The sequence below is a fragment of the Pogona vitticeps genome, chromosome 6, assembly GCF_051106095.1.
Source record: "Pogona vitticeps strain Pit_001003342236 chromosome 6, PviZW2.1, whole genome shotgun sequence".
NCBI classification, from domain to species: Eukaryota; Metazoa; Chordata; class Lepidosauria; order Squamata; family Agamidae; genus Pogona; species Pogona vitticeps.
This window is the reverse complement of record NC_135788.1, coordinates 105,255,522-105,283,362: the sequence shown is the minus strand read 5'-3', so window position 1 is coordinate 105,283,362 and position 27,841 is coordinate 105,255,522. Positions and strand designations below refer to the sequence as shown.

The following is a 27,841-nucleotide window of genomic DNA, read 5'->3' as shown; positions in this document are numbered from 1 at the left end:
TGTGTGTGTTCTGAATCTGTCTGGTTAAAATGTGGACCCAGAGGGCATTTTTTCAATGGAGGCATGGGTCTTGCTGGGTAGATTTTACAGTTTTAAAATGGCTGCATGCTTGCTAGAATCTTTCCTTGCTGTGTGTGTCTCTGGATGTGTGTGTGTGTGTGTGTGTGTGTGTGTGTGTGTGTGTGTGTGTGTGTGTGTGTGTGTGTGTGTGTGTGTGTGTGTGTGTGTGTGTGTGTTCTGAATCTGTCTGGTTAAAATGTGAACCCATGTCTCTCTTTGTGCTGAGGAATTCTGTTGGGAAGAAAGCTTGCTTGCAAGCAGGGTAAAAATGGAATTCAGAGCCAGGTCTCTCTTTGTGCTGAGGAATTCTGCTGGGAAGAAAGCTTGCTTGTAAGCAGGGTAAAAATGATAATATCTTTCCACCCAATCCCTTTAAAACAATTAAGAAATCTGATGCTTGGGTCAGAGTCAGGGCTTCCTTGAACTGGGCTGCGGACATGGATCTCTGCCCTCCTCTGCACGCAAGCATGGTGGGCATGTTACGCTTGCGGGTAGGCGTCAAGCTTGCATACAAACGTGACACGCCCCTCCGCAAGCGCAACATGCCCATCTACGAGCATGACACGCCCACCTGTGAGTGTGGCACACCCACCTAAGTGTGACATGCCCCTCTACAAGTGTGACATGGCCACCCACGTGCATGACACACCCACCCATGAGCATGACATGCCCCTCCACAAGCGCAACATGCCCACCCACGAGTGTAACACGCCCACCCACAAGCTGGGAAGAAAACTTGCTTGTAAGCAGGATAAAAATGGAGTTCAGAGCCATGTCTCTCTTTGTGCTGAGGAATTCTGTTGGGAAGAAAGCCTGCTTGCAAGCAGGGCAAAAATGGAGTTCAGAGCCATGTCTCTCTTTGCAACCTCTATAATTCACCAGAAGTTCCTCCAGCCCACATTCTGGGAGCTATGAGAATCAAAGTCCTCAGAGGCATTTTCACTTGCTCATATGTGGTGGCCTCAAAAGGTCACCCCGTGTGGTTGTAAAGAAGAAGGGAAATGCTGGGAAAGGCTAAATATCTGGGCAACCACAAAGGGTTATAGGTTCAGTACTCTCTCTTCTAGGTAGTATCTATACAGGGTCTCTAAAAATACTATTTTGATTAGAAATGATCCATTGAAGTCAATCTATACCAACAAGAACAAGCAGAAACTCATATTCCCATGAATGTGACTCCAAACAGGACATTCAAGTTGTGCTAATTGGACATAACTAGCTCTAGGCAATCATCTTAGATCTGTTGTGCTACATGTTCAGTGGCTTCTCTTTCTTCCTCAGAGAAGCAGTGGGGGAGGGGGGAACCAACTGTAGGGTTGAGGATTGAGGAGAGAACAAATATCTTTGTAGCTGTACCAGTCATTATACAAAGATGATCACACATTGTGGAAGCAATCATCCCCCCAGGCATTTTCTAAATTACTAACTTCCATTCCGTTACACAGCGGACTTCCAACTGCTACAAGATCAACAATCACATCTGAAAAAGCTATAAAAGTCTACATATTGTTTAGAAGGCTGTCTAGGCATAGGCTGTTCATTTTCATTCAGCTGTGGGATCAAATTCCCAGTTACACATTAGGTATGTTTCTGTTATGCGATTCTTCAATTATTTTTAATCAATAACTTATACAGTGATTATCACTGTTTCTCATCAGCCCTCCTCCAATTAATCTTCTTCCTGATTTTTCACCTGATACATTGGACTTTAGTAACAAATTATGAATTCCCATGAACTGATTCTCACACAGCCTTTGTGTAACTGAACACATACTGTATGGACTCTCATGGAACAGGTTAAAAAATTGTGGCAGTCACAGAAAAAGTTGTTTTCTTGCCTCATTCATTATCACTACTTATTTTTAGAAGTCTGTTTTAGACAACTGAAAACAAATGGACTGAATTATCAAAGGTATACTGGTTTTTCCGCACACAGAGGCTAAGCTGCCTGCAACAGAGCAGTGATAAGCAAAGAAGTTTTACAGTTCCTGCTCAGCCTTTGGGAATGGAATGAAGAAAGAATTAAGGATAATATGCTTTTTGAGAACAGTGATGGATGCAGAGCCACTGTAAATGATACCATCATGGAATTGGCATACAGGAGCATCCTGTAAAAGCAGGATGCTCCACAATTCAAGGAATGCTGTACCAAAACAAACAAGATATAGTCATATATGGGGTGATATTGGAACCATGGAAAGTGATCTTTGGAGAAGATGTTCAATCAGCAAGATAATACTGGTGGCAGTGTTGCTGCTTGTTCTTCTGTGCCGTGTTATATGCAAAGCATCTCCTATTAACTGCACCATCAGCAATGACCCCCTCCCTATTCTTCATGAATTTTACAAGCCAGGTGACCTTGTTATTGGTGGGGTTGTTTCTCAGGTCTTGTTCATCTATAATCAATTCATATTCAACAAAGAGCCCACACAGACATTGGCTAGTGAACCTATGTAAGGCATAATTTCTTTTCCTTTCTTTCTCTCTTTTGTTTACTTCAGTATGCTCAGAAGATGAAATTTGGAGTCAGGCCAGATATGACGTTTAAGTGACAAGAGATTTACTTTCTGGTGTGAGCAAAGTGACAATCCTGGATCATTTGGGTGTCGTGATCACTGTGTTGTGTTGCATTTTGTTTCTTGGGTGAGAAGGTGTTTCTCCCACCTTCAATTTTATAGAATTCAGTAGAATGTTTTCTTCCCTAAGCATTAACAGAACGAATGGGTTTTGACCATTTTTCTAGACTTTTTACAAAACAAACAACCAAATATGCTGAATCATTCCTTTAGTTTTTGCAAACTACCTCTTCTTTCCTCTATTCCTTTGCCTTGATCTCCATCCCTGCACAAGCATTTTCAAATGCTGGGTTGGTTGGTTGGTTGGTTGGTTGGTTGATTGGTTGGTTGGTTGGTTGCTTGCTTGCTTGCTTGCTTGCTTGCTTGCTTGCTTGCTTGCTTGCTTGCTTGCTTGCTTGCTTGCTTGCTTGCTTGCTTGCTTGCTTGCTTGCTTGCTTGCTTGCTTGCTTGCTTGCTTGCTTTTAAAAATGTTTTGCTTTATTGTATTTTTAGAAATACTACCCAGTTTCATTATTGTATTTCTGATTTTAAGTAATAAAAATGATCCATCTCTTACAACCCTCAAGTTGCTTGATCCAATTTCATGTTGTAACTTTTAGCTACACTGCATTCACATTCAGTTAAAAGTGTAAAGTACTGTTAGAAAGTGATTAATTCCTATAGTGATCCCAGAATTTTTTTCTGCATTTAGCTCACATAAAGTATATCTATTTCAAATGTATTAACACTTGTAGCCACATACTTTCAAGAATGAGTTATGGCTTAAATCCATCAAAAATAATATAGTAAAGAAAGATAATTAATCTGCTGTTTACTGTTGTTGTTTTTTCTTGGTTTACAAATCTTGCAATTACCATTACAGTTCAATACTCAAGAACTATCAACACATCCTAGCCTTGGCATTTGCTGTCAAAGAAATAAATGAAAATCCAGAATTCTTATCTAATTTCTCTCTGGGGTTCCACATCCTCAATAGTTATTTCACACCAAGAATAGCTTACAAGGCCACCCTGCACCTACATTCCATACAACACAGGTTTGTCCCGAACTTCAATTGTGACAACCGGAACAAGTTGACTGCTCTTATTGGAGGAAGTTTCTCTGAAATCTCTGTCAGTGTAGCCACTATTTCCTCCAGATTCAAGGATCCACAGGTAAGCTGTATGCACTGGGGTTTCCCATATGTGATGCATCATCTTTATTTCAGTACAGCATTTTGTTCTTAGTGATCCACTTGAAAATAAAGTGGTTAAATACAGGCAAAGAGAAAATCCATCAAGTATATTTACATCTTTTTTGTAAATCCTTGGTGGTCACTCTTCAACTGTGGAACCAACTTCATTTTGATATCCACTTGACCCTTTCATTGGTGACTTTTAAGAAGCTCTTAAAAACCTAGCTATTCCAACGGGACTTTTACCCCACATTTAAATATTTAAATGTTCAAATGTGTTTTTTTATTTTATTATGTTTTATTGTTTTTTCTTATACTAATGCTGATGTTTGGTTTATTGTGCAGGGTTTGATGTTTAAAGATAAAGGTAAAAGTTCCTCTTGACAAAGGTCCAGTCGTGTCCGACTCTAGGGAGCAGTGCTCATCCCCATTTCCAAGCCGTAGAGCCAGCATTTGTCCATAGACAGTTTCCATGGTCATGTGGCCAGTGCGACTAGACACAGAATGCCGTTACCTTCCCACCGTGGTGGTACCTATTTATCTACTTGTATTTTTACATGCTTTCGAACTGATAGGTTGGCAGGAGTTGAGGCAAGCAACGGGAGCTCACTCTGTTGCATGGATGGGAACTTTCGACCTTGCAGCCCAGAGGCTTAGCAGTTTAACCCTGCAAGGAGGTTTTGAGTGGGGGGTATGCAAAGTTCTTTTCTCGCCCTGTTTACTAGTAACTCGAATGATAAGATTGATGGAATTAGTCCCAAGTCAATAGGCAGACCAAGACTGGAATAAAATTTCAGAATACAGGGATTAAATTCAAAATTAGCACGAGAGAATGAAAAAACTAGCCTAAAATTAATAAAATGAAACATCCCAGATGTAACTGAGAAATTGGGCATATGTATTTAAAAAACACAATACATTATTATTTTTAATTACAAATAAAATAAAGTGGAATCTTTGACTTGGCATAGTTCTTGTGAAATGCATCTCGAGATGCCAACAGACTAAAAGCTAAATACGACATGACAGTCAGAAGAAAAGCCAAGCTCAGCTTCAGATGCCATTGACAGAGCTATGGGGCTGGATCCAAACTCAGTCAGATTTAGTCATCATGGCTTGCCCATGTCCTATTTATTTCAGTGGATCTCCACTAAATATAAGTAGATCTAAATGCAATCCCTAACTTCAAAGCCACGACAGACAGAAGTTTTATGTATTTCACCTAGACAGAACCAATGTATTTAGACGACCATACATTTGTTGGTGTAACCAAGACAAGAGTGGAGAAAAAGGGAATGTTGCACCATTTTTAAAAGATGTGGAAACTTGTTACACAGATGACACCAAGGTTCCCTCTTAGGTGTGCAGCCACATGCCCATGTCTCCACCCCCCTCTGTGCAACGTTCCTCCTTTGATCACCTTGCAAAACAGGACTTGAATTTGATTGACTATTCTTAAAGAAGACCCGGTTCAATAATATAGCAAATGAGTGTGTAGGTATAGGTTTAAGTGTGAGCGTAGGCTCTGTGTCCTCACTGGAAGACTTCAAACAGAGGTTGGGCAACTGCATGAAAATCTCTGTCATACCCCTCTGCTACTGGTGGGGACTGGGAGTGGCCTCAGCATAAGTGATGATTGTTCCTGAGTGTCTGTCACACGCTTTCTCTCTGATACTGATGCCAAGCCTCCCTTCATCTTGTCACCTGACTGTTTAGGTAATCATCTCTTTAAACAATCACAGGAATAAATGTGTTTTCTTTAATAATCTTCATTTACTTCCTCTCTTCCTGCCACAAACCTCTAGCTACCCCATGTATGTATATTTCCCCTTTTACTCAGGCCCTTATAACACCCTCAGGTATTTAACTCTGCACATTCAACTTGAAGGGAACTAATAAGATTTTGTTAAAATTGTTTCTGCTGTCAGGTCACCTCCAACTTATGATGGCCCTATGAATGAATGATTTCCATAATGCCTTGTTATCCACAACCCTGCTCAGCTCCTGTAAACTCAAGCTTTCAGACTCCTTTAAGGAATCAGCCCATCTCATATTTGGTCTTCTTCTTTTCCTGCTGCCTTTCACCTTTCCAAGGATTATTGTCTTTTTCCAGAGAATGCTGTCTTCCCATATGCACCCAAAATAGGACAGCCTGAGCTTCAACATTTTTTGCCTCCAGAGATAGTTCAGACTTCATTTGATTGAGGGCCCACTTGTGTGCCATTCTGGCAGTCCATGTTATCCACAAAGTTCTCCTCCAAGCATCACATTTCAAACAAACAATTTTTTTCCTTGTCAGCTTTCTTTACTGTCCAGATTTCACACCCATACATGGTGTTTGGAAATACAAGAGTGTGGATGATCTTGGCCTGTTCAAATATCAGGGTCAAAGTAAGGTTGTTATGGCTAGGTTTTAAATTCATTCAGCACAATTTTTTGCTCTCTCTGTCCACTCTCAATCTTTCAATTATTCTTCCAGATTATTCTCTCAGAGTGCTCTCTCCAACTGCTTGTTTACACTGCTCTTTAAAAAGACTGATGTAATACCAAACCGAGATTGTTCTCTTCCCAGACACCATTCTCTCACCCACAATTTTCCTTTCTTCATCTTGTTTCTCTCCCAGAAAATTTTAAACATTCTTACCATGCTCCTCACCCACCCCACCCATCACATATTTACCACATCAAAACAATTCAAAGAATACATTTAAATATAACCCACCTGGAGGAGACTCCGCATAGTCAAAGCTATGGTTTTTCCTGTCGTGATGTATGGATGTGAGAGCTGGACCGTAAAGAAAGCAGACCGCCGAAGAATTAATGCCTTTGAATTGTGATGCTGGAGGAGGCTCTTGAGAGTCCCCTGGACTGCAAGGAGAACAAAACTATCCATTCTAAAGGAAATCAACCATGAGTGCTCACTGGAAGGATCGATCCTGAAGCTGAGGCTCCAATACTTTGGCCATCTCATGAGAAGAGAAAACTCCCTGGAAAAGACCCTGATGTTAGGAAAGTGTGAAGGCAGGAGGAGATGAGATGGTTGGACAGTGTCATTGAAGCTACCAACATGAATTTGACCCAACTCCGGGAGGCAGTGGAAGACAGGAGGGCATGACATGCTCTGGTCCATGGGGTCACAAAGAGTCGGACATGACTAAATGACTGAACAACAATAGCATCACAACCTGTCCTTCTAAATTTTGTGTATTACAAAATTTATTTATTCGGTGAAGTGGCCTTGAAGTTCGTTTCACATTGAATGATTTTACTACTTGCCCTCCAATTATAATCCATTTAATATCTCCATAAATTCATTTTCAGCTCACATATGGATCCTTTGTGGCAACACATGCTGCCGAAGCTGGTTTCCCATTTCTGTACCAGATGGTCCCAAATGAAAACCAACAATACAAGGGAATTGTGTGGTTACTCAAACATTTCAGATGGACATGGATTGGACTGTTTGCTGTGGGTGATGACAGAGGAGACAGGTTTTTACAGATCATGCTGCCGATGCTTTCCCAGAATGGCATTTGCTATGCTTTCATAACGAGATTACCAAAAGACGCTTATCTGAATGAGCTGATAGACTTGATCTTACTGCAGTGGAAAGCCTATGAATTTGCCACCAAGGAAAAAGCCAATGTATTCTTGGTATATGGAGAACCCCCATCCTTTCTGGCTTTGAGAATGCTGCAGTTTCTAGCTCCCTTCATAGAAATGCCACCACAGGGTAAAGTATGGATTGTTACATCCCACTGGGATTTTGCATCAATATCTATCCAAAAGATTTGGGATATACAAATCTTCCACGGCTCCATATCCTTCGCCACTCACTCAAATCAGCCATTGGGATTCCAGAGTTACATTCAGATGGTAAGGCCTGGCTGGGACAATGCAGACAATTTTATCCATGACTTCTGGGAACAGGCCTTCAGTTGTTCTTTAAAAATGCTTGAGGAGCAGGAAGAGTCCCAAGAATCCTGCACTGGGGAAGAAAAGCTGGAAACCCTTCCTGGAACTCTGTTTGAAATGGACATGACTGGCCACAGCTACAATGTTTACAATGCTGTCTATGCTGTGGCACATGCTTTGCATGCCATATTTAAATCCATCTCTAAGCATAAGCGGGTGGTTCAAGAAAGGAGACTGGCATTTCAGAATGTGCAACCATGGCAGGTAAATGCAACTCAACATTTTAAATGAAGGCCAACCAATGCATAAGAATGTTAAAAGCAAAACATCTGGTTCAGCATAAAACAAATCCAAGGAAATTGTTTAATTTTGAAAATCCATTTGGATTAGCAGTGCCAGGCACAAGAGGTTGTATCTGGACTTTTCAGCAATTCCGAGTGAAAATTATCGAAGATTTCTAGACTATTAATTTCTGATGTTTATCTAGGAACTCCTGATGTCTAGAAAAGTTGATGTGTCATCTCCCAGCCTTCCTCAACACTGGTTGTGCTAACTAGAGCTGAACATTTGGAGGTCTGAATAGTCTAGAAACAGAAAATTAGTTTACAAAATGTTTTTATAATTATTACTTAAGACTGACAACTTGTAAGGAGGAAGATGGAGAGAAATGGCAGATGGAATTCTGAGAAATCTTTCAAAGTTTCGCTGATGCAACCCAGTTGTTTCCATACCTTCCTTTCATCGTATCTCCTTTCCATCCAGCTCCACCAGTTTTTGAGAAGTGTCCTATTCAATAACAACGCTGGAGACACTGTACAGTTCAATGAAAATGGAGAATTACTTGTTGGTTTTGACATTACAAACTGGCTGATGTTCCCCAATGGCTCAATGGAGAGAGTTAAAGTTGGAAGTCTGGATCCTCAAGCTCCTGCAGGCAAAGAGTTAACTATTAACAACAACCAAATTGTATGGCACAGAAGTTTCAATCAGGTGAGATGAAGCTACCGTTGCCTGAGCACTCCATCTTTGCTGTCCTTCTCCAAGCAGGCTAAGACCTTTTTCTTCAAGCCGATTTTTCCTTAGCAACTTACTGTCTAGGAGAGGTTTTAAAAAGGGATGGTTTGTATTTTGTTGCTTCTAAATCTGTTTTAGTAATATTTTTAACCTAACATTTTTAATATAATGTTATTGATTCTTTTAAAATATTTGAATAATTTTCTATTTTTTAAATTTTTAATATTGTGTTTTTAATGCTGTAAGCCACCTTGAGCCCTTTTTTAGGAGAATGATGAGGTACAAAAATTGTTTAAATAAATAAAATACATCAATGGACAAGGGTCATTTTTTTTTCAAGTTTTGGCAGTTCCCCTTGCTCATCAGACATTCATTTAGGCTGAGTAGCATTTTTTTTAAAAAAGCACAGTTAATGTTAAAAAGGTAAAAAAAAAAAAATTACATCAAGCCTTTCTAATTCAACCACACCATTCAAATGATCTGAGGTAGCGCATGATGGATTTCTGGGCTTGTCAATCTGTCTACAGCAGTGTTTCCCAACCTGGGGGTCATGACACCAAGGGGCTCTCAAAATATTTTCCAGGGTTTGGGGGTCACTTTATATGTGTTGTAGCCCTTGTTTTTTTAAAAAAATCCTTGACCTTTCAAAGCCAGATATTAAGGTTAGTGTGTATGTGTATGTATGAAAAACAGGCCCTTTGAGGGAGAAAAAGCCTCTAAGTTCTGAGAAGGGATAACTTTACCCCACTCAAAACACCTTTTTATGAATGCAATGGTGGTGGTTATAGGTACTTGGCTATTATAAAACAGGGTTGTGACTCAAAAAAAGTTGGAAACCACTGGTCTACAGGAAAAAAAGGGGAGGAACCAATGCCTTCTTCACTATTTCACTTGCTGTTTTTTTGACCGTGTTTAGTCACCTAAGGAGATGAGTACAGTTAGGTACCGTATTTTTCGCACCGTAAGACGCACTTTCCCCCCACAAAACAGGGGGGTGGATAGTCTGTGCGTCTTATGGAGCGAAGAAAACAGATTATATTTTCCTGTTTTCTTCTCCTAAAAAATTGGTGCATCTTATGGAAAGGTGCGTCTTATGGAGCGAAAAATACGGTAATCACAATTCAATTGTCCTGCTAATAATTGACATATACATTAGCTGGTGCATGAATTGGTTTTTCTAGACATGTTAAATCAGCTCTTCTCCATTTGAGAGAGACCTCCTGTTAATTCTGCTGAATGACACCTAGGTCTTCTGTTAAAAGTTCCTGCCTTATGTCTAAGCCTATTTCAGCATTTCTCAAACAGTGTTATTGTGGTCCTGTGTTGTTGCTTTTTTCTGTTTCATGCTTACAAATGACTTTTATATTTTATTACTTCATTCATCACTTCATTTACAGTACAGACACATTTTCTGTCATGAACTTAGCAAAGCATTTTTGAAAGTAACCCCAGGTTCAAAACTTATTCTGTTTCTCTGGTTAGCCAGTTTGAGAAGTACATCGAATTCATAACACTTAAAAAGATCCCTGATAAGCATCCTCTTACTCACTTTCCCACAAATCTCTGAATACTTGAGATCACCTCTCTTTTTTTGCCTTTTCATAGCAAGGTCCAGCAGAGACCGAGAGAGAAACTGAGAGCTAACTGAGTCTCATCTTTCCCCTATTTGTTTTGGTGCACTGTGGAGAGAATATCTCCACATAGCTTTGGAGCTTATGCATTTAGTTAATTTTGCATCCTACATACACCAGAAAACTATACAGTGGTGCCTCACTTAACGACGATAATCTGTTCCAGGAAAATCGCTGTTAAGTGAAAACATCGTAAAACAAAATTAAAAACCCCATGGAAACACATTGAAACCAGTTCAATGCATTCCAATGGGGTAAAAACTCACAGTCCAGCGAAGATCCTCCAAACGGTGGCCATTTTTGCTGCCTGTATAATGAGGAATCCGTCCCTAAACACAGCGGGGAGCCATTTTAAGTACCCGGTGGCCATTTTGAAACTGCCGATCAGCTGTTTTAAAAAACCATCATTTTGTGAAGAATCAGTTCCCGAAGCAGGGAACCAATCATCGCAAAGCAAAAAAATCCTATTTAGACCATCGTTTTGAGATCACAATTGCAATCGCAAAAAGATCGTCATACAGCAATTTTGTCGTAATGCGGGGCAATCATTAAGCGAAGCACCACTATAATGATCATAATCTCCAGTTTTCTTCTCAATGCTATCAAGAGTGATAGTTTAGCATATGGTGACTGCATGCTCACCTGTATTGGCCCAGATACCTTTAAAAGGGGATTGGACAGATTTCTGGAGGAAAAATCCATCACAAGTTATGAGCTATGATGGGGATGTATAATCTCCAGGCTTAAAAGGAATGTACTTCAGAATGCCAGATGCAGGAGAGGGGTATCAGGAGAAAGACATTTAGTTGCCTCGTGTGCTCCCAGAGGCATCTGGTGGGGCCCCTGTGAGATACAGGAAGCTGGACTGGATGGACCCTTGGCCTGATCCAGCACGGCTCTTCTTCAGTTCTTATGTTCTGTTTGTGAGTTCTTTCACTATCAAAAAATAACTTTATTGGGACCCCAGACAGACAAACAATTTTCTTTTGCAAGAATTTGTGTTCCTGCAAAATTTGTGAGATAAAGCCTTTCCTTGTCTCAGTCTGAACTGGGAATGAATTGGGAGGGGGGAGTTTCCTAAAACTCACTTTACCTTTGAGAAACCTTTAAGTGTCCAAGACATTTGTCTTCAGGACACAAATTGGGAGGGGGGGAGAATCCAGCTTCTTTCTTCATGTCAACAGCTTGCCACTTGCACACCAGGTGTTCTCAGGACATGCTCCTTTTCTCAGACTTATCCTCCATGTTTCTGAACAGGTGCCACCCCTTTCTGTGTGCAATGACAACTGCTATCCTGGCTACAGAAAGGCAAAGAAAGAAAGAGAAGAGTTTTGCTGCTATGATTGTGTTCCATGCCCGGAAGGAATGACCTCTCACCAAAAGGGTAGGACATGAAATGCACAGGAAACACCAAGAAAATCTGGCATATTCCTGGCATTATACATTGTCTATTTACTTATCTGGGAACCACACACATCCTGAAAATTCCTGAAAGCATTTTTAAGGTGTCAAACAATAAAATATTTTATTTTTATTTTTCAGATATGGATGCCTGTGTCAAATGTCCAGAAGACGAGTTTCCCAACAAGCATCGAAATCAATGTATTCCCAAGGTTCTAACATACCTGTCTTATGAAGAACCTTTAGGAATTATCTTATCCATCTTGTCTATTTGTTTCACCATGAGTACAGGTTTGGTTCTTAAAATATATATGAGTTACAAGGACACCCCCATAGTCAAAGCCAACAACCGGACCTTGTCTTATATCATACTCGTTTCAATTCTTCTTTCTTTCCTCTGCTCACTGCTGTTCATTGGACAGCCTGGGAAAGTGACTTGCATCCTCCGACAGATTATTTTTGGCCTTGTCTTCTCTGTGGCTCTTTCCAGTATACTGGCAAAAACTATCACAGTAATTCTGGCATTTATGGCTACTAAACCAGGATCCAGAATGAGACAATGGGTGGGAAAAAGTCTTGCAAATTCCATTCTCCTTTCAGGCTCTGCTATTCAAGCAGGCATTTGTTTAGTTTGGCTAAGTACCTATCCTCCCTTCCCAGATGTGGACATGCATTCACTGCACGAGGAAATCATATTAGAATGTAACGAGGGTTCCGTTACCATGTTTTACTGTGTTTTTGGATATTTGGACTTCTTGGCCATTGTCAGCTTTCTTGTGGCTTTCCTAGCTAGAAAGCTGCCGGACAATTTCAATGAAACTAAATTCATCGCTTTCAGCTTGCTGGTGTTTTGCAGTGTTTGGGTGCTCTTTGTTCCAGTCTACCTGAGCACCAAGGGTAAATATATGGTGGCTGTGGAGGTCTTCTCCATCTTGTCCTCCAGTGTTGGTTTACTGGGCTGCATCTTTCTCCCCAAATGTTATTGTATTCTTTTCAGACCTGAGCTGAACAACAAGGAGCTGCTAATGAGGAGGAAAATGAAAGCAGAAATAAGTGTTTCTGTTAGGGGAGCTCATGGATTGTAAGTGGGTCTTCATTCACAACTCTGGTGAGTGCAGTGCTCTTCCACACTCACAAGAAATAAAGAAAATTAGGGGAAACGAGTATGAATTAGTTTGTTTTTTGGATAGACTGTGATCTCAATTCATTCCTGGTACTCAAAATAAATTCCACCATTCAGAATCCCTTAATTTAGGACATAAGAACCTAAAGAGATCCATACTAGAAAAGATCAAAGCTTATCTTGTCCAGCGATATATCCACACAATAGCAACCAGTTGTTCATTGAAAGCCCACAAGTAAGACATGAATATAATATTTGTTTTCTTCCCTAAAAATTGATAAATAGAGGTATTTTGCTTCTGGCACCAGAGATAACATAGATCAACAATGATTAGTGACCAGTTAAACCCATTTTCTTTGGATTTGTTCAGTTTCCTTTGAGGCTGACAAAGTTCGTAGCAATCATTACATCCTACAATAATGACAGCCTGTTTTTTCTAGACCCCATACATGGTTCTATACATCCTTAGCATATTTCCTCTTATATGCCTTTTCGCTATGTGAAACAACCCGAAACCTTGTAACTAGAGATGGGGGTATTTGTACTCATATACAAATACAAATATTCCCGCACAGCTGGACTTAATGAGGGGCCAGCCCCTGTGGCCGGCATATCCACGCATGTGTCCAGCAGTGGCAGCAGCCTCATTCATCCTTCCAATTGATCCCGGACCTCCGCTCTCTTTCCAGTCACCTGGCCACTTGGCAGCCATTCAGAGACACTCGTCCTCCCTCCCCCTCCCTGGATTGGCCAGATGAGTGGAATTCCGGGAGCAATTGGAAGGATGAGCAAGGCCTCCACCAGACACATGAGTGGATGGAGGGGCCAGCCCCTTGTTAAGTCCAGCTGCACTGGGATATTTGTATACAAATCTGAATACCCCCCATCTTTACTTGTAACTTTTCTTAACAAGGGATTCATTTCAGCTTAATTATTTTGTTTAAACCTCTTGCACTTCAGTTTCATGTATATCTTCTGCAACAGGCTTCATGTGCTGAATTTGTATTTCCATAAAACTTACATGTAACAGTTAATGCATGTATAAATTCTACCTTTCCTACTTGGACCTTCTTCTTTTGCTTCGTTCTCTCACTCAGCTTGGTTCAGTGGACTCAACTGAAATTTTATTACAGTATTAGAATTTGCCATTTGCATGAGTTTATCAGTGAATACATTTGCCCCCAAGTCATAGCCATTAGTATTTCCTACCATGTGCAGCAATTTTTAAATGTTTATGTGGAAACACACATACAATGTCAGGCAGCCACAAACAGTGTGTCTCAAAATGTCTGCTAAAGGGTATAGGCCAGACCTGGGCAAAATGTGGCCTGAGGGCCACATATGGCCTGCAAGCCGCTCCTGTCCAGCCCACCGGACATCAAAACCATTTAGAAAATGTTGTTTCTTTGGGAGCTTTCACATAAAGACACAGTGATCTCCCTCTCTCCTGCTACCCAAAATCCAGCTTGTCTGGATACCTCTCTGTGTGTTCAATAAGTCCTGTCGGTGACTCTGTTCCCGCTTACCCACCACACACATACAGAGTCAAAGGTTCAGCTATAAGGTTTATGTGACTGGGGCCTTCCTTTTTTCTTTTCTTTTCTTTTCTTTGCTTTACTTTGCTTGTATCCCACTTAAATTGGAATATTTCACAAATAAATATTTTAAAAATACTATTAATTATCATAAATTGGGCAAATATTAATTAAAGTGGTCTTTTGAAGGATGTACATCAAGATGAGCATCCAAGTCCTAATGTTGTCACTGTGCATTTAAACCCATTACATGTGGCCAATGTGTTGATTTGTTAAACTGAACAGAAACAGCGTTCATCAGCTGGCCATGTACCACTTATTATTTTATCTCTCTTAGACTAAAAAATTTTTTTAGAAAGAAGTACATCTCTTACAATTCTATCACGCATGAGGCAACTTCAAAAGATAAAAACACCCTGGGGAAGCAAGAATCTAAGTTATCACTGTATAAATTACAAGTTTTCGTTCCAATACACAGTAGATTTCCAGCACCAACTGGGTACACCAACAATAACATCTGAAAGAAATATATGTCCCATGTGTTGTTTAGAATAAGACCTAGCCATAGGCTGGGTACTGTTATTATGATCTATCAGAAATTTCCTCGTTCAGATTTCAACCACAGCTTGGTTTTACCTTGATTTTCCATCTAGAAAAGTATACCGTGAGTACCCTTGTTCGTCATCTCTTCCCTTGTCTAAGTAAAGGTTGGGCAGCGGCCCATGATTAAATAAAGACTCTGTCAGATGAAGCACTCAGCCAGCCAAAGAATGCATCACTGTAGCATAAAACTGATCCACAAGTGAGCCGCGTGCTTAGTAAACCTCATTATACCACAGAACATGTACTGGTGACAATGGAAACATGGAAATCATTTTCTGGAGAAGACATTTCCTCAACAGGATCATATTGGTGGTGGTGCTCCTGTTTGTACTGCTGTGTCACATTGTTTGTGAGACACATTCTATTAACTGTACGATATTTGATGATCCCCTGCCTATTCCTCATGCATTTTACCAGCCAGGAAACCTTGTCATTGGTGGGATTGTTACCCAGGTTTTCTTCCTGCATACTCCTCTGACTTTCCTTGAACCACCAGCCCAGATGCAGATTGAGGAATCTGTGTAAGGAAATATTTCTTTCTGTAAAATGTTACAATCACAAACAAGAGTTGGTTATCTATTATTAGACCTAAGTATTAGCTAACTGTCTTTTCAGTAGCATTCCAAGAGTCATTAGCATATCTCGGTCATTTCATCTGCAACGCCATTGATCTTGTGTAACTGGGCACAATCAGCTTTTCCAGAGCTTTTTCCAGCACCTCTCAACTTCTGTCAGCATTTCTGTTTTCTCTCACACACTTTTATTTCTCATTATCACAATGAAGACATTCTACCCAGGTTTTTTTCCCCCCATAGATTTTACCATTAGTTTCACTAATTTGGTTCAGGCCTTTTCATAAATTTAAAAAAAAACAAAGAAACTCAAAGTTGAATGATAACTTAATGGCTATGAGAGATATAGTTCAACATCTCAAACTGAAATTTGCCTTTTCAAGTTCAGTTTTATTCTTAAGATAACATATAACTGTAAGCATTTTTTAAAAATGGGAAATGACACATTATAGTTTTTTTGAAGATTTATAGCTTTATACATTATCTTACAGAAAGCTATAAATCTTCAAAAAAAAACTATCATGTGTCAGTTGGTACTAGGCAAGCTCTGACATTTTTAGGATTTCTTTTCCAGGAACAATACATATATTAAATCAGATGAAAATGTGTTATGTGTTGTATTCTTATATGCTCATTAGATGTATTGGGTGTTGGAGTTGCAGTAAATTCCCAGTGAAATCATTGTGAAAAATTAGTAATAGCACGAAAGAATTCCCACTGATTTCAAGGAAGGTAATTTAATCTGGAGTCAACTTAGCTGTATGTATTTCCTTGAATACCTATTTGGTCTCCTTTGAACCTATTTGTTTAGATATTTATACACTGAAGGAAAGAAAGTCCATCAGAGATAGCATGACAGTTTTCTAGTAAATTTCTTTTTGTTGTTGTTATTTGCTATCATATAACTTCTGTTTTACAGCAACCCCATCAATCAGTGACCTCCAAAAAGACCTGCTCAAGTCCTGCGAATTAAAGCTATGATTTCCTTTACTGAGTCAATCTAGCTCATACCTTGTCATCATCTTTTCCTGTTTTCTACAACTTTTTCTAGTATTACTGTCATCTAGTCACTCTTCTCTTTTGATGATGTACACAGTGTTTGACAGCTTAAATTTCATCAGTTTTGCTTCTAGAGAATTCACATTTGATCTGATCTAGCACACACTTGTTCATCCTTCTGGAGATCCATGGTATCCACAAAACCCTCCTCCAGCACCGTATTTCAAATTCATTATTTTACCACCAGCTTTCTTTATTGGCAAGCATTCCCATCCTTAAAAGTAATTGAGAATATAATACTGTGGATGAGCTTAGTCTTGTTTTCCATGAGGCACCCTTACATTGTAAAATCTTTTATAGTCCCTTCGTAGTTATCCTTCCAAGTCTCAAAGTATACAAAACGTGTAACAATGTCAATGTCTTTGTTGGCAACATTAATAATAATAATAATAATAATAATAATAATAATAATAATAATAATAATAATAATAATAATAATAATAATAATAATTTATTGTCATTGTAAGTATATACACATACAACGAAATTCACAGACACCCAGAGAGCAGACACATGCACACACATAAAATTCCCCAAACACTCCCCACCCACTAAAAGTCCCCCACTAAAAATACAAACATCTACATCGCAGGCCAAGTAACACTGTCCAACTAATTATTCACTACTGGTGGTCTTTAAGCTCATTATTAATTGCAATTATAGCTCTGGGATAAAAACTATTGAGAAAACGTGTGGTCCGAGTCTTAATTGTTCTATATCTTCTGCCAGATGGTAACAGTTCAAAAAAGTTATAAGCAGGATGGGAAGAGTCTCTCAGGATGCTATGTGATTTCCTCATACAGCGGGATGTGAAGATGATGCAAGATGATACAGTGATGCAAGTCTTTATACGCGAGACCAAAAATATGGATTAAACACAGGCCACACTTTATTGCATATAATCATTGTTGCCAATCCTTTGGCAAAGGGGGGTCCTGCCATAGTGCGGATTCAGGTTTCAAAAACGTAGGTCAAAACGGACCCTTCTAACCAACGCATGTGCGAGTCTCTAGCCCAATTTTTCCCAGCTATATTGAGAAACTCTGCCGTCCCAAATTTGACCACCGCAGTCCTTGAGCCACTCTCAGCCTTGTAGACTGTTGGTCTGGGTGTGTCCCCAGCGCATTTCCTCCCCAGCACTGTAATCGCATGATCTGCAGTGCTAGGTGTTCAGATGAGCTATACTGTAATTACCTGCTATTGTTCTGGGGCTCACCAAACTAACTGTTTAATCCACACTAACCGCCAATGTGACTGAATTTCCACCTCAAAATTTGCCAGCGCACCTTCTCCAGTGTGGGATTAGCAAAAAAAAAAAAAAAATCACCACCACCAAAAGCCAATCAGGAGCCAGGTCAAAAATTCCTTTACAGCCCCAAAGGCGACCAGATAAACTCACACTAGAATGTAGGGCGGACGGGTGGGATGCCAGCAAGAAAGGGGAAGCAAAGAGGGAGGGAACAGCCTTTAAATAGCCTAAGGTCCCCCCCTCTTCTAAAACTACTCACACGAAACTTAAAGGGGATCTCGTGTCCTCCGGTGAAGCCGGCAAAGGAAAGCCACCATGCCGAAGCCATGGCTTGGCAGCGGCTTACTCATCTGGTGATCTCCATGTGTACAATCATCTCTTTAGTTGTTTGAAGCATGCATTTGCAGTAAAAATGGTTTTGACTTCACACAATTCTATAATTATAGTTTTCAAATAAGTAGTCATAGTTTGTGCAAGCATATCTAGAAGAATGTCTGAAGAGGATGTATCCACAAAAGCTTGCCTTGAAATATAGCATTCTTTAAGGTGCCACAACTCTTTATTTTTATTTTTTGGGATAAGAACTGTATAGGTAACTCTTTCACTTTTTTCCTACGTCAAATTCTCCAACAATGTTGGGTGCCACTTTATCTCCTATTATTGGGTTCATTATGACTGTATTCTGTTTTACAGTATGATCAATTCCTCCTGGACACTTGCATCAAAACATTTAATTTCTTCTTGCTTAGCGTCTGTAGCTGAAACATGTCTTGCTCAACGCTTTGTAGACAAGTACTCTATTTCTCCCCTGTCCCTCAATCTTTCTGTATACAGAGAGAACTGCATTATGTAGAAGAAGGAGAAGATATACTATAACCAAAGAAAGATCACACAGACATCTATTAACGAAGGGAATATGCACATCATTTGTACTCACCTTCTTGATGGCTGCTGACAAAACAATAAACACATTGTTTTCTGTGAAGAACAATGCTGGTGAACAAATACTAGTCTTGGGTTAAATAACCTGTTCCTCTCATTACAGATCAGTACCAAAGAACTACCAGCACATCCTGGCCTTAGCATTTGCTGTCAAAGAGATCAATGAGGATCCTCAAATCTTACCCAATATTTCTGTGGGGTTCCACATCCTCAACAGCTACTACATTGCATGGATGACCTACAAGGCCACTCTCAATCTGCTTTCCCCAAAGCATAGGTTTATCCCCAACTTCAAGAGTGACACAAAGAACAAGCTGATAGCTATTATTGGGAGCCTTTTTTCCAGGATCTCCACCAATGTAGCTGCCTCCTCTTCCATCTACAAGATTCCACAGGTGAGGAATATTCATGGAAGTGTGCACAATTACAATTGTGAGAAAGATCTGGGCAGGTTCTGACATGACCGATGTGCTTTTTTACAGCTCACCTACGGATCATTTTCACCACTTCAGGAAGACAAAACACAATTTTCTTTTCTCTACCAGATGGTCCCAGAAGAAGACCACCAATATAGTGGGCTTATAAAATTACTTCAGCATTTCAAATGGGTATGGATTGGCCTTTTTGCTGTAGATGATGACCATGGGGATAAATTTTTGCAGGCAATAGTGCCTATGCTTTCCCGGAAGGGTATCTGTTATGCCTTCATAGAAAGATTGATCAAACAGGTTCATGTGCATGATGTGATGGAGGAGATTGTGGAAAGGCTGGAGAACTCTCCAATTTTCATGGAAAGAAAAGCCAATGTATACTTCGTATATGCAGAACCTCCATCTTTTCAGGCTCTGAGACTGTTGCTGCTTTCAGCATCTTACTTCTCATTTCCACCTCTCAGTAAAGTGTGGATTGCTACCTCTCATTGGGATTTCGATTCAATCTCACTTCAAAAGACATGGGACATACGAACTTTCCATGGTTCTTTAGTCTTCAATGTTCCCACAAAGGAACCATTAGGATTCCGGGAGTTCATTCAGAATATAAGACCTTCCTGGAGCACAGGAGATGGATTTATCCAGGACTTCTGGGAACAGGCATTCAGCTGTTCATTAAAAATACCTAAGGAAGAGGATCAAATGGATCTCTGCAGTGGAAAGGAGAACCTGGAGACCATTCCTGGAACTTTATTTGAAATGAACATGACTGGCCATAGCTACAATGTGTACAATGCTGTCTATGCCGTGGCCCATGCTTTGCATGCTATCTATAAATCAATCTCTGAACACAGGAGACTGATAAAACATGGGAAACTGTCATTCCAGAATGTGGAGCCATGGCAGGTAATTAAACCAGGATCCTTTTGGGATTTTTAACCAGGATCCTGTTGGGAGTTCACTTTGGACTATACGAAATTGCTTAAATCATGACAGTGAATTGCAGCTAATTGACAAGGTGCTGGAAGTGCGCTTGGATGTGTACCAGGTCTCATGACAGGAATGCAATTGGCAGGCAACTGGTGTCTTGCTAATTAGCTGCAATTTGCCACCATGACTTACCCAGTTTCACTTACTCTGAAGTAAAATCCCAATAAGATTCTGGCTAGTGTGAATGCATAATTTGGCGATTTAGGAAATTCTGCCCTTTAAGTCTGTAGCAGGATAGAGGTCCTTGAAGCCTGTGTTCAAAAATATGACTGAGTAATTATTCCCTATAGTAATGTATACGAAATAGCAACAGTGCTTTCTTCATATATTGCAATCTGTGGAGACCCAAAGGAAAGTAAATGTGGTAATAAATGCAAAATCACCTCTCTCTCTCTCTCTCTCTCTCTCTCTCTTATCTGTCATACACGGCAAGGATCACATCATATTGAAACTTATTCTATGAATGATGCTGTTGCTTAATTTTTAGATACTGTCTTTCTCATCTTCTGTCTTCATCCGTGATCCATCTCATGTCCCTCCAGTTTTTTTGTGCATTTTTAATCATATTATCAGATTTCAGCAATATAAGCATGTTTCAGTTTTTAAAAGGTCTGCCTAAATGATTCCCAATTTACACAGAAGCAAATCCATGTTTATTGCTTAAGGTTAAAGTAGAAATATATATGCGTGTGATATTAGAATTTGAAAAAGTCACATAGTTTGACTAGAACTCCAAATATACTGTATCTGAGAGATACAGTCCAAAACAACATCTCTCTCTCTCCCTCTCTCTCCCTCTCTCTCTCTCTCTCTCTCTCTCTCTCTCTCTCTCAAAAAGAAAATTGATGTCAGAATACCATCTCAGTAGACTGCCTTATAAAGATATTGTTTTCCCTCTATTGTTGCATTTTCCTAGCTTCACTCCTTCCTGAAAGGCATGGTGTTCAACAACAGTGCAAGAGATACTATTCACCTTAATGAAAACAGAACACTGGTGGCTGCTTTTGATGTTACCAATTGGCGGATGTTCCCCAATGGCTCGGCACTGAGAGTAATAGTTGGAAAGATGGACCCTCAGGCTCCCCCAGGCAAAGAGTTTACTATCAATGATGACCAAATAGTGTGGCACACTAACTTTAATCAGGTAAACCATAGTTGCAGAGCAGATGGTGATGTTTTAAGAATTATTTGGAACCACATTCCACTGCCATCATCCTGCTTGTCCCTCAGCTGCTTCCTTGGGATGCAAAGTACTGAGTTTTGTTGAAGCATTGTCCTTTGTCTATAAGAAATCAAGTAAATAAATGGCGAACTCAAACATCTCCACTACAGCTTCATCTACCAACAATCAACACCTTAATGTATTCGCAAAGGCTTTTACGGCCGGGATCTAATGGTTGTTGTGGGTTTTCGGCTCTTTCAGCTCTGAAGGTTGTTCTTCCTGACGTTTTGCCAGTCCCTGTGACCAGCATCTTCAGAGGACCGGCATAGGAACTCTGTCCATGCCTGGTGAAACGTCAGGAAGAACAACCTTCAGAACATGGCCAAAGAGCCCGAAAAACCTACAACAACCAATCAATACTTTATTCCTTGATTGTAACCTACACACATGCATTAGAGAGGAGCATCTTTATATGGTTCATGTAAACCAATATTATAAGGCTCTTGAAGCTAATTTAGGGTGCAACTACACTGGATTTGATCTGCAGCCTTTATTCCATTTCAGATTGCAGTCAGAGCTCACACAGGCCCTGCGGATTGATTTGGGAGTTCACCGTTCACATATTGGATGTGAGGCAATTTGTGTTTCAGCCACAGCCCCGCCCCTTCTTTTCTTCTTTCCTCTGGTCTCACCTTTGCTGATCCTTTTATGGAGTGTAAATGCAAGAAATAGTAATGAGGACCCAGCAATTAAGATGATAGGGTGATCTAGTGCTAACCTCTTATATGTAAAACATTTTTTCATTAAAACATTCAGGGAACAATGGGGGAGATGAAAGAATGCAGAGGTACGTTCCTCCAGTCCTCCTATCACACCCCAACTGTATATGTCACCAAAGCACCACCTATAGGCATGCCCCTCCCCATGTTAACAAGAACATATCACAATAAACCACATAGGGAAAAGTCCATTTTAATCATTCTGGCTTGAAAAAATAGAAGCCCCACAGTGGCAGAGAAAAGAAAAAGGCACTTTGACAGCAAAAAGGCCTGGACCTTTCCATTGTGTAGTCAGTAAAAAGGATACTTTGAATTTTATAAGCAGAGCAAATCCTTTGGTATTTGTCCACGTTATCGCAGCCCTTGTGTGCCTATAGATGATAATAGCATTCAGCCATTACTTTGCCTCATAGATGTCATTTCACAGAGATTGTGACAACGTTGTGTGGTAATTGTCATATGCTTTCCCATCACTTCCCCCATCTTTTTCCATATGAAGAACATTCATGTAGGAAGAAAATAATACATTTTGATCATTAGCATCAGGAGCCTGTGGCACTCAGACTCTGTGGAGGCTGAAAAAAATGTGGATTATAGCAAACACTATTACAATAGTGAATGCTATACATAGAATGGTCTTTGAATCCCTTTGGTAGCCAATTCTGATAATGGCATTGTGGAAATATCGTTCTCTACTGAACACTATAGAGTCTCTGGTTACCTCTAGTGGTCAGTTCATTGTTAGAAATGCATATTTATGGGATTATTAAAAAATATTTTTAATGATTTCAGACCATGGATAAGTGAATCAGCAGATATTGATCTCACAAATAAGGGGGTCCTATTGTATTGACATGAATTTAACCAAATTCCGGGAGACAGTGGAAGACAGGAGGGCCTAGCATGCTCTTGTCCATGCGATCACAAAGAGTCAGACACGACCTAATGACTAAACAACAACAGCTGTATTGAGTCAGTCTCCTGTCGGCTTGGAAGTTAATTTCACATGAAAGACACAAATATGCTTAAAGCACTGTTTTTAAATATGCAATATTGTCAAGTTCAGTAGAAACTGCTCAAGCTCCACCTTACTGCTTGGTGACATTCTCCACTCTTCTGTAAAAGTGGTGTTAATCTCCAGCATAACAGGAGTATATTGAGAGTTTTATTAACAGCTGGCTATTTCTTGAATTCCACAGCTTCCTAATACATTCTTTACTGGCACTAATCAGCCTTCATATTCATTGACAGGTACTGCCCCTTTCTGTCTGTAATGACAACTGCTATCCAGGATCCCACAGAAAAAAGAAACAAGGAGAGAAATTCTGCTGTTATGATTGTACTCTGTGTTCAGAAGGGATGATCTCTAACCAGAAAGGTAGGAAGCATTTTGTACAACTATTTCAAATACACCTTGCACCAGGAGGGAGCAGAAACTGTGTCTGGCGATCTCTAGGTAATTTGTAATAGATGAGGATGGATGTCTCAGTGCCCATTTGTTTAAGGACACCAGCTACCAAATGCCCTCCTCTCCACTTGGCATATTGAAAGGAAGAATGTTGCGGGTGATCAGAGGTGATTTATTGTGTGTTAGAACAGTGAGCGCCATTCAGCTCCAGAGGTCAAAACAAATTCAGAATTCTTTCCTTCTTGCTGTATGCCTTTTTCACCAGGTGTTACTTGGTGGATCTTGGGCCAGAATTTTAGGGAGAAAAAAGGAAGCCTGAAGTCTATCCACCAAATGGACAAGAGAGGTGTTTTAAAAATTCACGCTTTTCTTTTGTTCCCCCTTTTTGCATAACAAACTTCTCAAGCTCTTGAATTCAGTCCTAATCTGAGGAGATCAATTTATGGCAACCTATGTCTCTCTTTGCTCTCTGAAAACACATAACAAACACTTGTGTAATAATGCTAACTTGTACATCCAGATCCTACATCCCATAGTCAGAATCCACTCCCAGTAAAGTTGTCAATTGGAGGAGATTACTAGTAATTAAAGACTTCTGGTTCCATTCTGGGGTTTCCACAGCTCACACACAATAAGGCTGATTATATACACAAAGTGTGGGGTAGAAAGAGGAAGTCTTTAATTGCAAATCTCCCTCTGCTGCTAAAAACACTTGCCATACATAGATGCAATATGCAGAAAATAATTTTGTCACTGAGTGGCAAAATACTTTTGGCCCTTCCAAATGTATTTGACTTCAACTCCCAAAAAGCAGCCACCATGATCTATGGCAGGCTTGTCCAACCTGCGGCCCGAGGGCCGCATGCGGCCCAGGTTGGCTCATAATGCGGCCCAGTGCAATTTTTTATTTTTAAAGAAATTCCAAAGTTTCAAGTTACACTGCTGGCGCTTGCGGCCAGAATGCGGCTGGGGCACGTCACAACGGTAGGGGGGAAGAGGGAAGGAAGGAAGGAGTGGGAGGGGAGGGGAGAGGGGACTGTGTGACTGCATTGTGCCATCCCCGTCAATAGGTGGACCCCCTCCCAGCCCCATAAAGCCACCGGAGTTGAAGCTGGCAGTCTCTGCTGTCTGAGATCGCAGCTGCCAGTAAGCGCACTTGGAGCGGAGCTGCGGAGGATGGCTAGGGCTGCCCCCCCATGCGGCCCAAACCAAATGTATGTGCGGCCCAAACCAAATTTTCATCTTCTAATGTGGCCCAGGGAAGGTGAAAGGTTGGACACCCCTGATCTATGGTCAGGAATTCTGGAGTTTGATATCCAAAGCACCTGGAGGACACAAATCTAGAACAACTCTAGGAAATAATAGGTAGATGCCTAAACATCCCTTTGTGTTTTCAGACATGGATGCCTGTGCCAAATGTTCAGAAGATCAACATCCCAACTTGAGCCAGGATCAGTGCATTCCCAAGGATATAAGCTATCTCTCATATGAAGAACCTTTGGGGATTATGTTAGCTTTGTCTGCTGCTATTTTTGCTTTCATAACAGCTTTGGTAATTGGAACCTTCTGGAAATACCAGAACACTCCTTTAGTCAAAGCCAACAACCGGAGCCTCACCTACATCCTCCTCACCTCCCTCCTTCTTTGCTTTCTCTGCTCCTTGTTGTTCATTGGGGAGCCAACGGAAATAACCTGTTTGCTTCGGCAAACTCTTTTCGGCATCATCTTCTCTGCTGCCCTTTCTGCTCTTTTGGCCAAGACCATCACTGTGGTACTGGCATTCATGGCTACGAAACCAAATTCTAGAATGAGGAAATGGATGGGGAAAAGAACATCAGCTGTTATTGCCCTTTGCTGTCCCTTCATTCAAACAGGACTCTGCATTTTTTGGCTAAGTACTTCTCCTCCATTTCCACATATGGACATGCAATCACTAAATGGGGAGATCATACTGGAATGTAATGAAGGCTCTGTTGTCTTCTTTTACTGTGCCCTGAGCTACATGGTCTTCTTGGCCTTGATCAGTTTCACAGTGGCTTTTTTAGCCAGGAAGTTGCCTGACAGCTTCAATGAGGCCAAATTCATCACTTTCAGCATGTTGGTGTTTTGCAGCGTTTGGGTGTCCTTTGTTCCAGCTTACCTGAGCACCAAAGGAAAACACATGGTAGCTGTGGAGATCTTCTCCATCTTAATTTCTACTGCTGGCTTACTGGGCTGCATCTTTTTCCCAAAATGCTACATCATTGTGCTGAGGCCTGAGCTGAATAACAGGGAGCAACTAGTAAACAGAAGGAGCAAAAAACTATAAAACGTTATATATTATTTTAAAATTTTGTTTCATTTGTGTGTCACGTTTCTCCTCTTAGACAACCCAAGAAGGCTCACCAAAACTAAAACTATACAGTAATTAACTAGCAAAGATGACTGAGGGCTGGCTAAGCTGCCTCTGAGAGCTCAAGTTATGCTGAATCCAAAACACTCCCAGACTACAGATGTTGAGAGTTACTTAAGAATAACCTGATCCCCGCCTGCCATAGTGCACTGTCATAGTGGCTATGTGTCTGAGTAGTGATGGGTTTGGAGCTGGCATTCTCACTTCCTCCCCATGCCTTCCCTTTTCTGCCATGTTTTTGGTTACTTTGTAAGCTGATCTAATCCAGCACAGCAAGGTGAGGCAGGATAGCATTCTATTTTATAAGCAAAATGTGGTTTGTGGAAAGAAATACAACAATGTAAATAAAATATATGTTGCTTAAGAACAAGGAATGTATCTGAGGAGACTGTCACGCCATACTCTTTTAAAACACTATGGAGAAACTTTTCTATGTTATCCCATGTCATGCATACTGTATCCTATCTGGCCCACCGGACCACTTTAGGCGGCTTCCAAATATAAAATCAAATAATAAAACATAGACAAATACATAATAATCAAACAAGAACAGCAGTAAAAATAAAGGAAAAGTAAGAAAAAATCAAGAGTTGGCTGGAGGGAAGGCCTGAATAAACAGCCATGTTTTTAATTGGGTTTTAAAGGTGCCCAGCGTGGGGGCCGCGCGAATCTCTGGAGGGAGATTGTTCCAGAGGCGAGGAGCCACCGCTGAAAAGGCCCAGTTTCGTGTCTTCTCCTTCCGGGCCTCTCTCGGCGTCAGGCTCCTCAGCCTCACCTCCTGACTCGCGCGGGTGATCCGGGTAGACCTTGGTGGGAGGAGGCGTTCCGCCAAATATCGAGGTCCTAAACCGTTTAGGGCCTTATAAGTAAGCATTAAAACTTTGAAGTTGACAAGGAAACAGATGGGCAGCCAATGCTATATATATATTGTTGCTGTTTTTTGTATAGTTGTTTATCCAAGGTTCCAGATACCATGAGACCCATACATCAGTGGTTCTTAACCTTGGGTTACTCAGGTGTTTTTGAACTGCAACTCCCAGAAACCCCAGCCAACACAGCTGGTGGTGAAGGCTTCTGGGAGTTGCAGTCCAAAAACACTTGAGTGTTGAACTACTGCCATACATAACAGAGCAAAGCACAAAAAACAGGATGGGCGGACCTTTGTACATCTGAAGAGAGCAGTTTGAAGAGAAAAAGGATGTATTAATCATGGAGAGGGCAAGATGTGTATTCCTAGGTTCTGAGCAATCCTGCCAATTGTGAAGAGAACCTATATTACATGCTAAGGAGCTAGAGTTGGGGCTATCATCCAGAACAATCGACAAAACTCTAGTTTAAAAGGGATGAGAAAAAATACATGAACATTTTATCCATTTCCCAAAAGTCTGTCACAGAAGCATTAGCCCTAAAGACTTTGCACTTCCATCCCAAGTAAAAGAGAATGATAAAAACATGTTCTAAATCGAGGACTACACAATGTGTGGTGGAAAAATGGATGAAGATATTTGAAAAGAGCAATCTTATGGGTCTTAAAAATCCCGAGAACTGCTACTTGCAAATAAATATAAGAAAAGCAAATGTGATCTGAAGAAAATGTGAAATCTTAAACAAGACCAGATGTTCAATCCCATGATGTTTTATGTAAAGTCCAACTGATCTGTGTTGAAGTAAATAAATAAAAGACGGTCCTGTGCTCTGATCACTTGATTCTGACCTATCAAGTTGAAACTATATATGAGGAAATAGTAAGCCACATGAATCAAGTTCAAAATACTAGGGAATGTCACCTGTCGGACAGAAAGATGGAAGGACAGAGCATTCACAA

The 27,841-nt window shown here is 40.5% G+C and overlaps 2 protein-coding genes across 2 annotated transcripts; both read left to right on the top strand.

Annotated features, from left to right (window-relative positions):
* Positions 1-527: 527 nt before the first annotated feature.
* LOC110086494 (vomeronasal type-2 receptor 26-like) lies at positions 528-13,429 on the top strand. Its single transcript, XM_020807431.3, has 7 exons — positions 528-633; positions 2,348-2,513; positions 3,613-3,790; positions 7,132-7,989; positions 8,488-8,715; positions 11,628-11,754; positions 11,913-13,429. The coding sequence occupies exons 1-7, from the start codon at positions 528-530 to the stop codon at positions 12,854-12,856; spliced, it is 2,607 nt and encodes an 868-aa protein (XP_020663090.3). The 3' UTR covers positions 12,857-13,429.
* A 5,047-nt stretch (positions 13,430-18,476) lies between these two features.
* Positions 18,477-26,414, top strand: LOC110086493 (vomeronasal type-2 receptor 26-like). The gene is made up of 4 exons (XM_078378134.1): positions 18,477-20,191; positions 21,192-21,419; positions 23,468-23,594; positions 25,022-26,414. The coding sequence occupies exons 1-4, from the start codon at positions 19,400-19,402 to the stop codon at positions 25,930-25,932; spliced, it is 2,058 nt and encodes a 685-aa protein (XP_078234260.1). The 5' UTR covers positions 18,477-19,399; the 3' UTR covers positions 25,933-26,414.
* Positions 26,415-27,841: the final 1,427 nt, after the last annotated feature.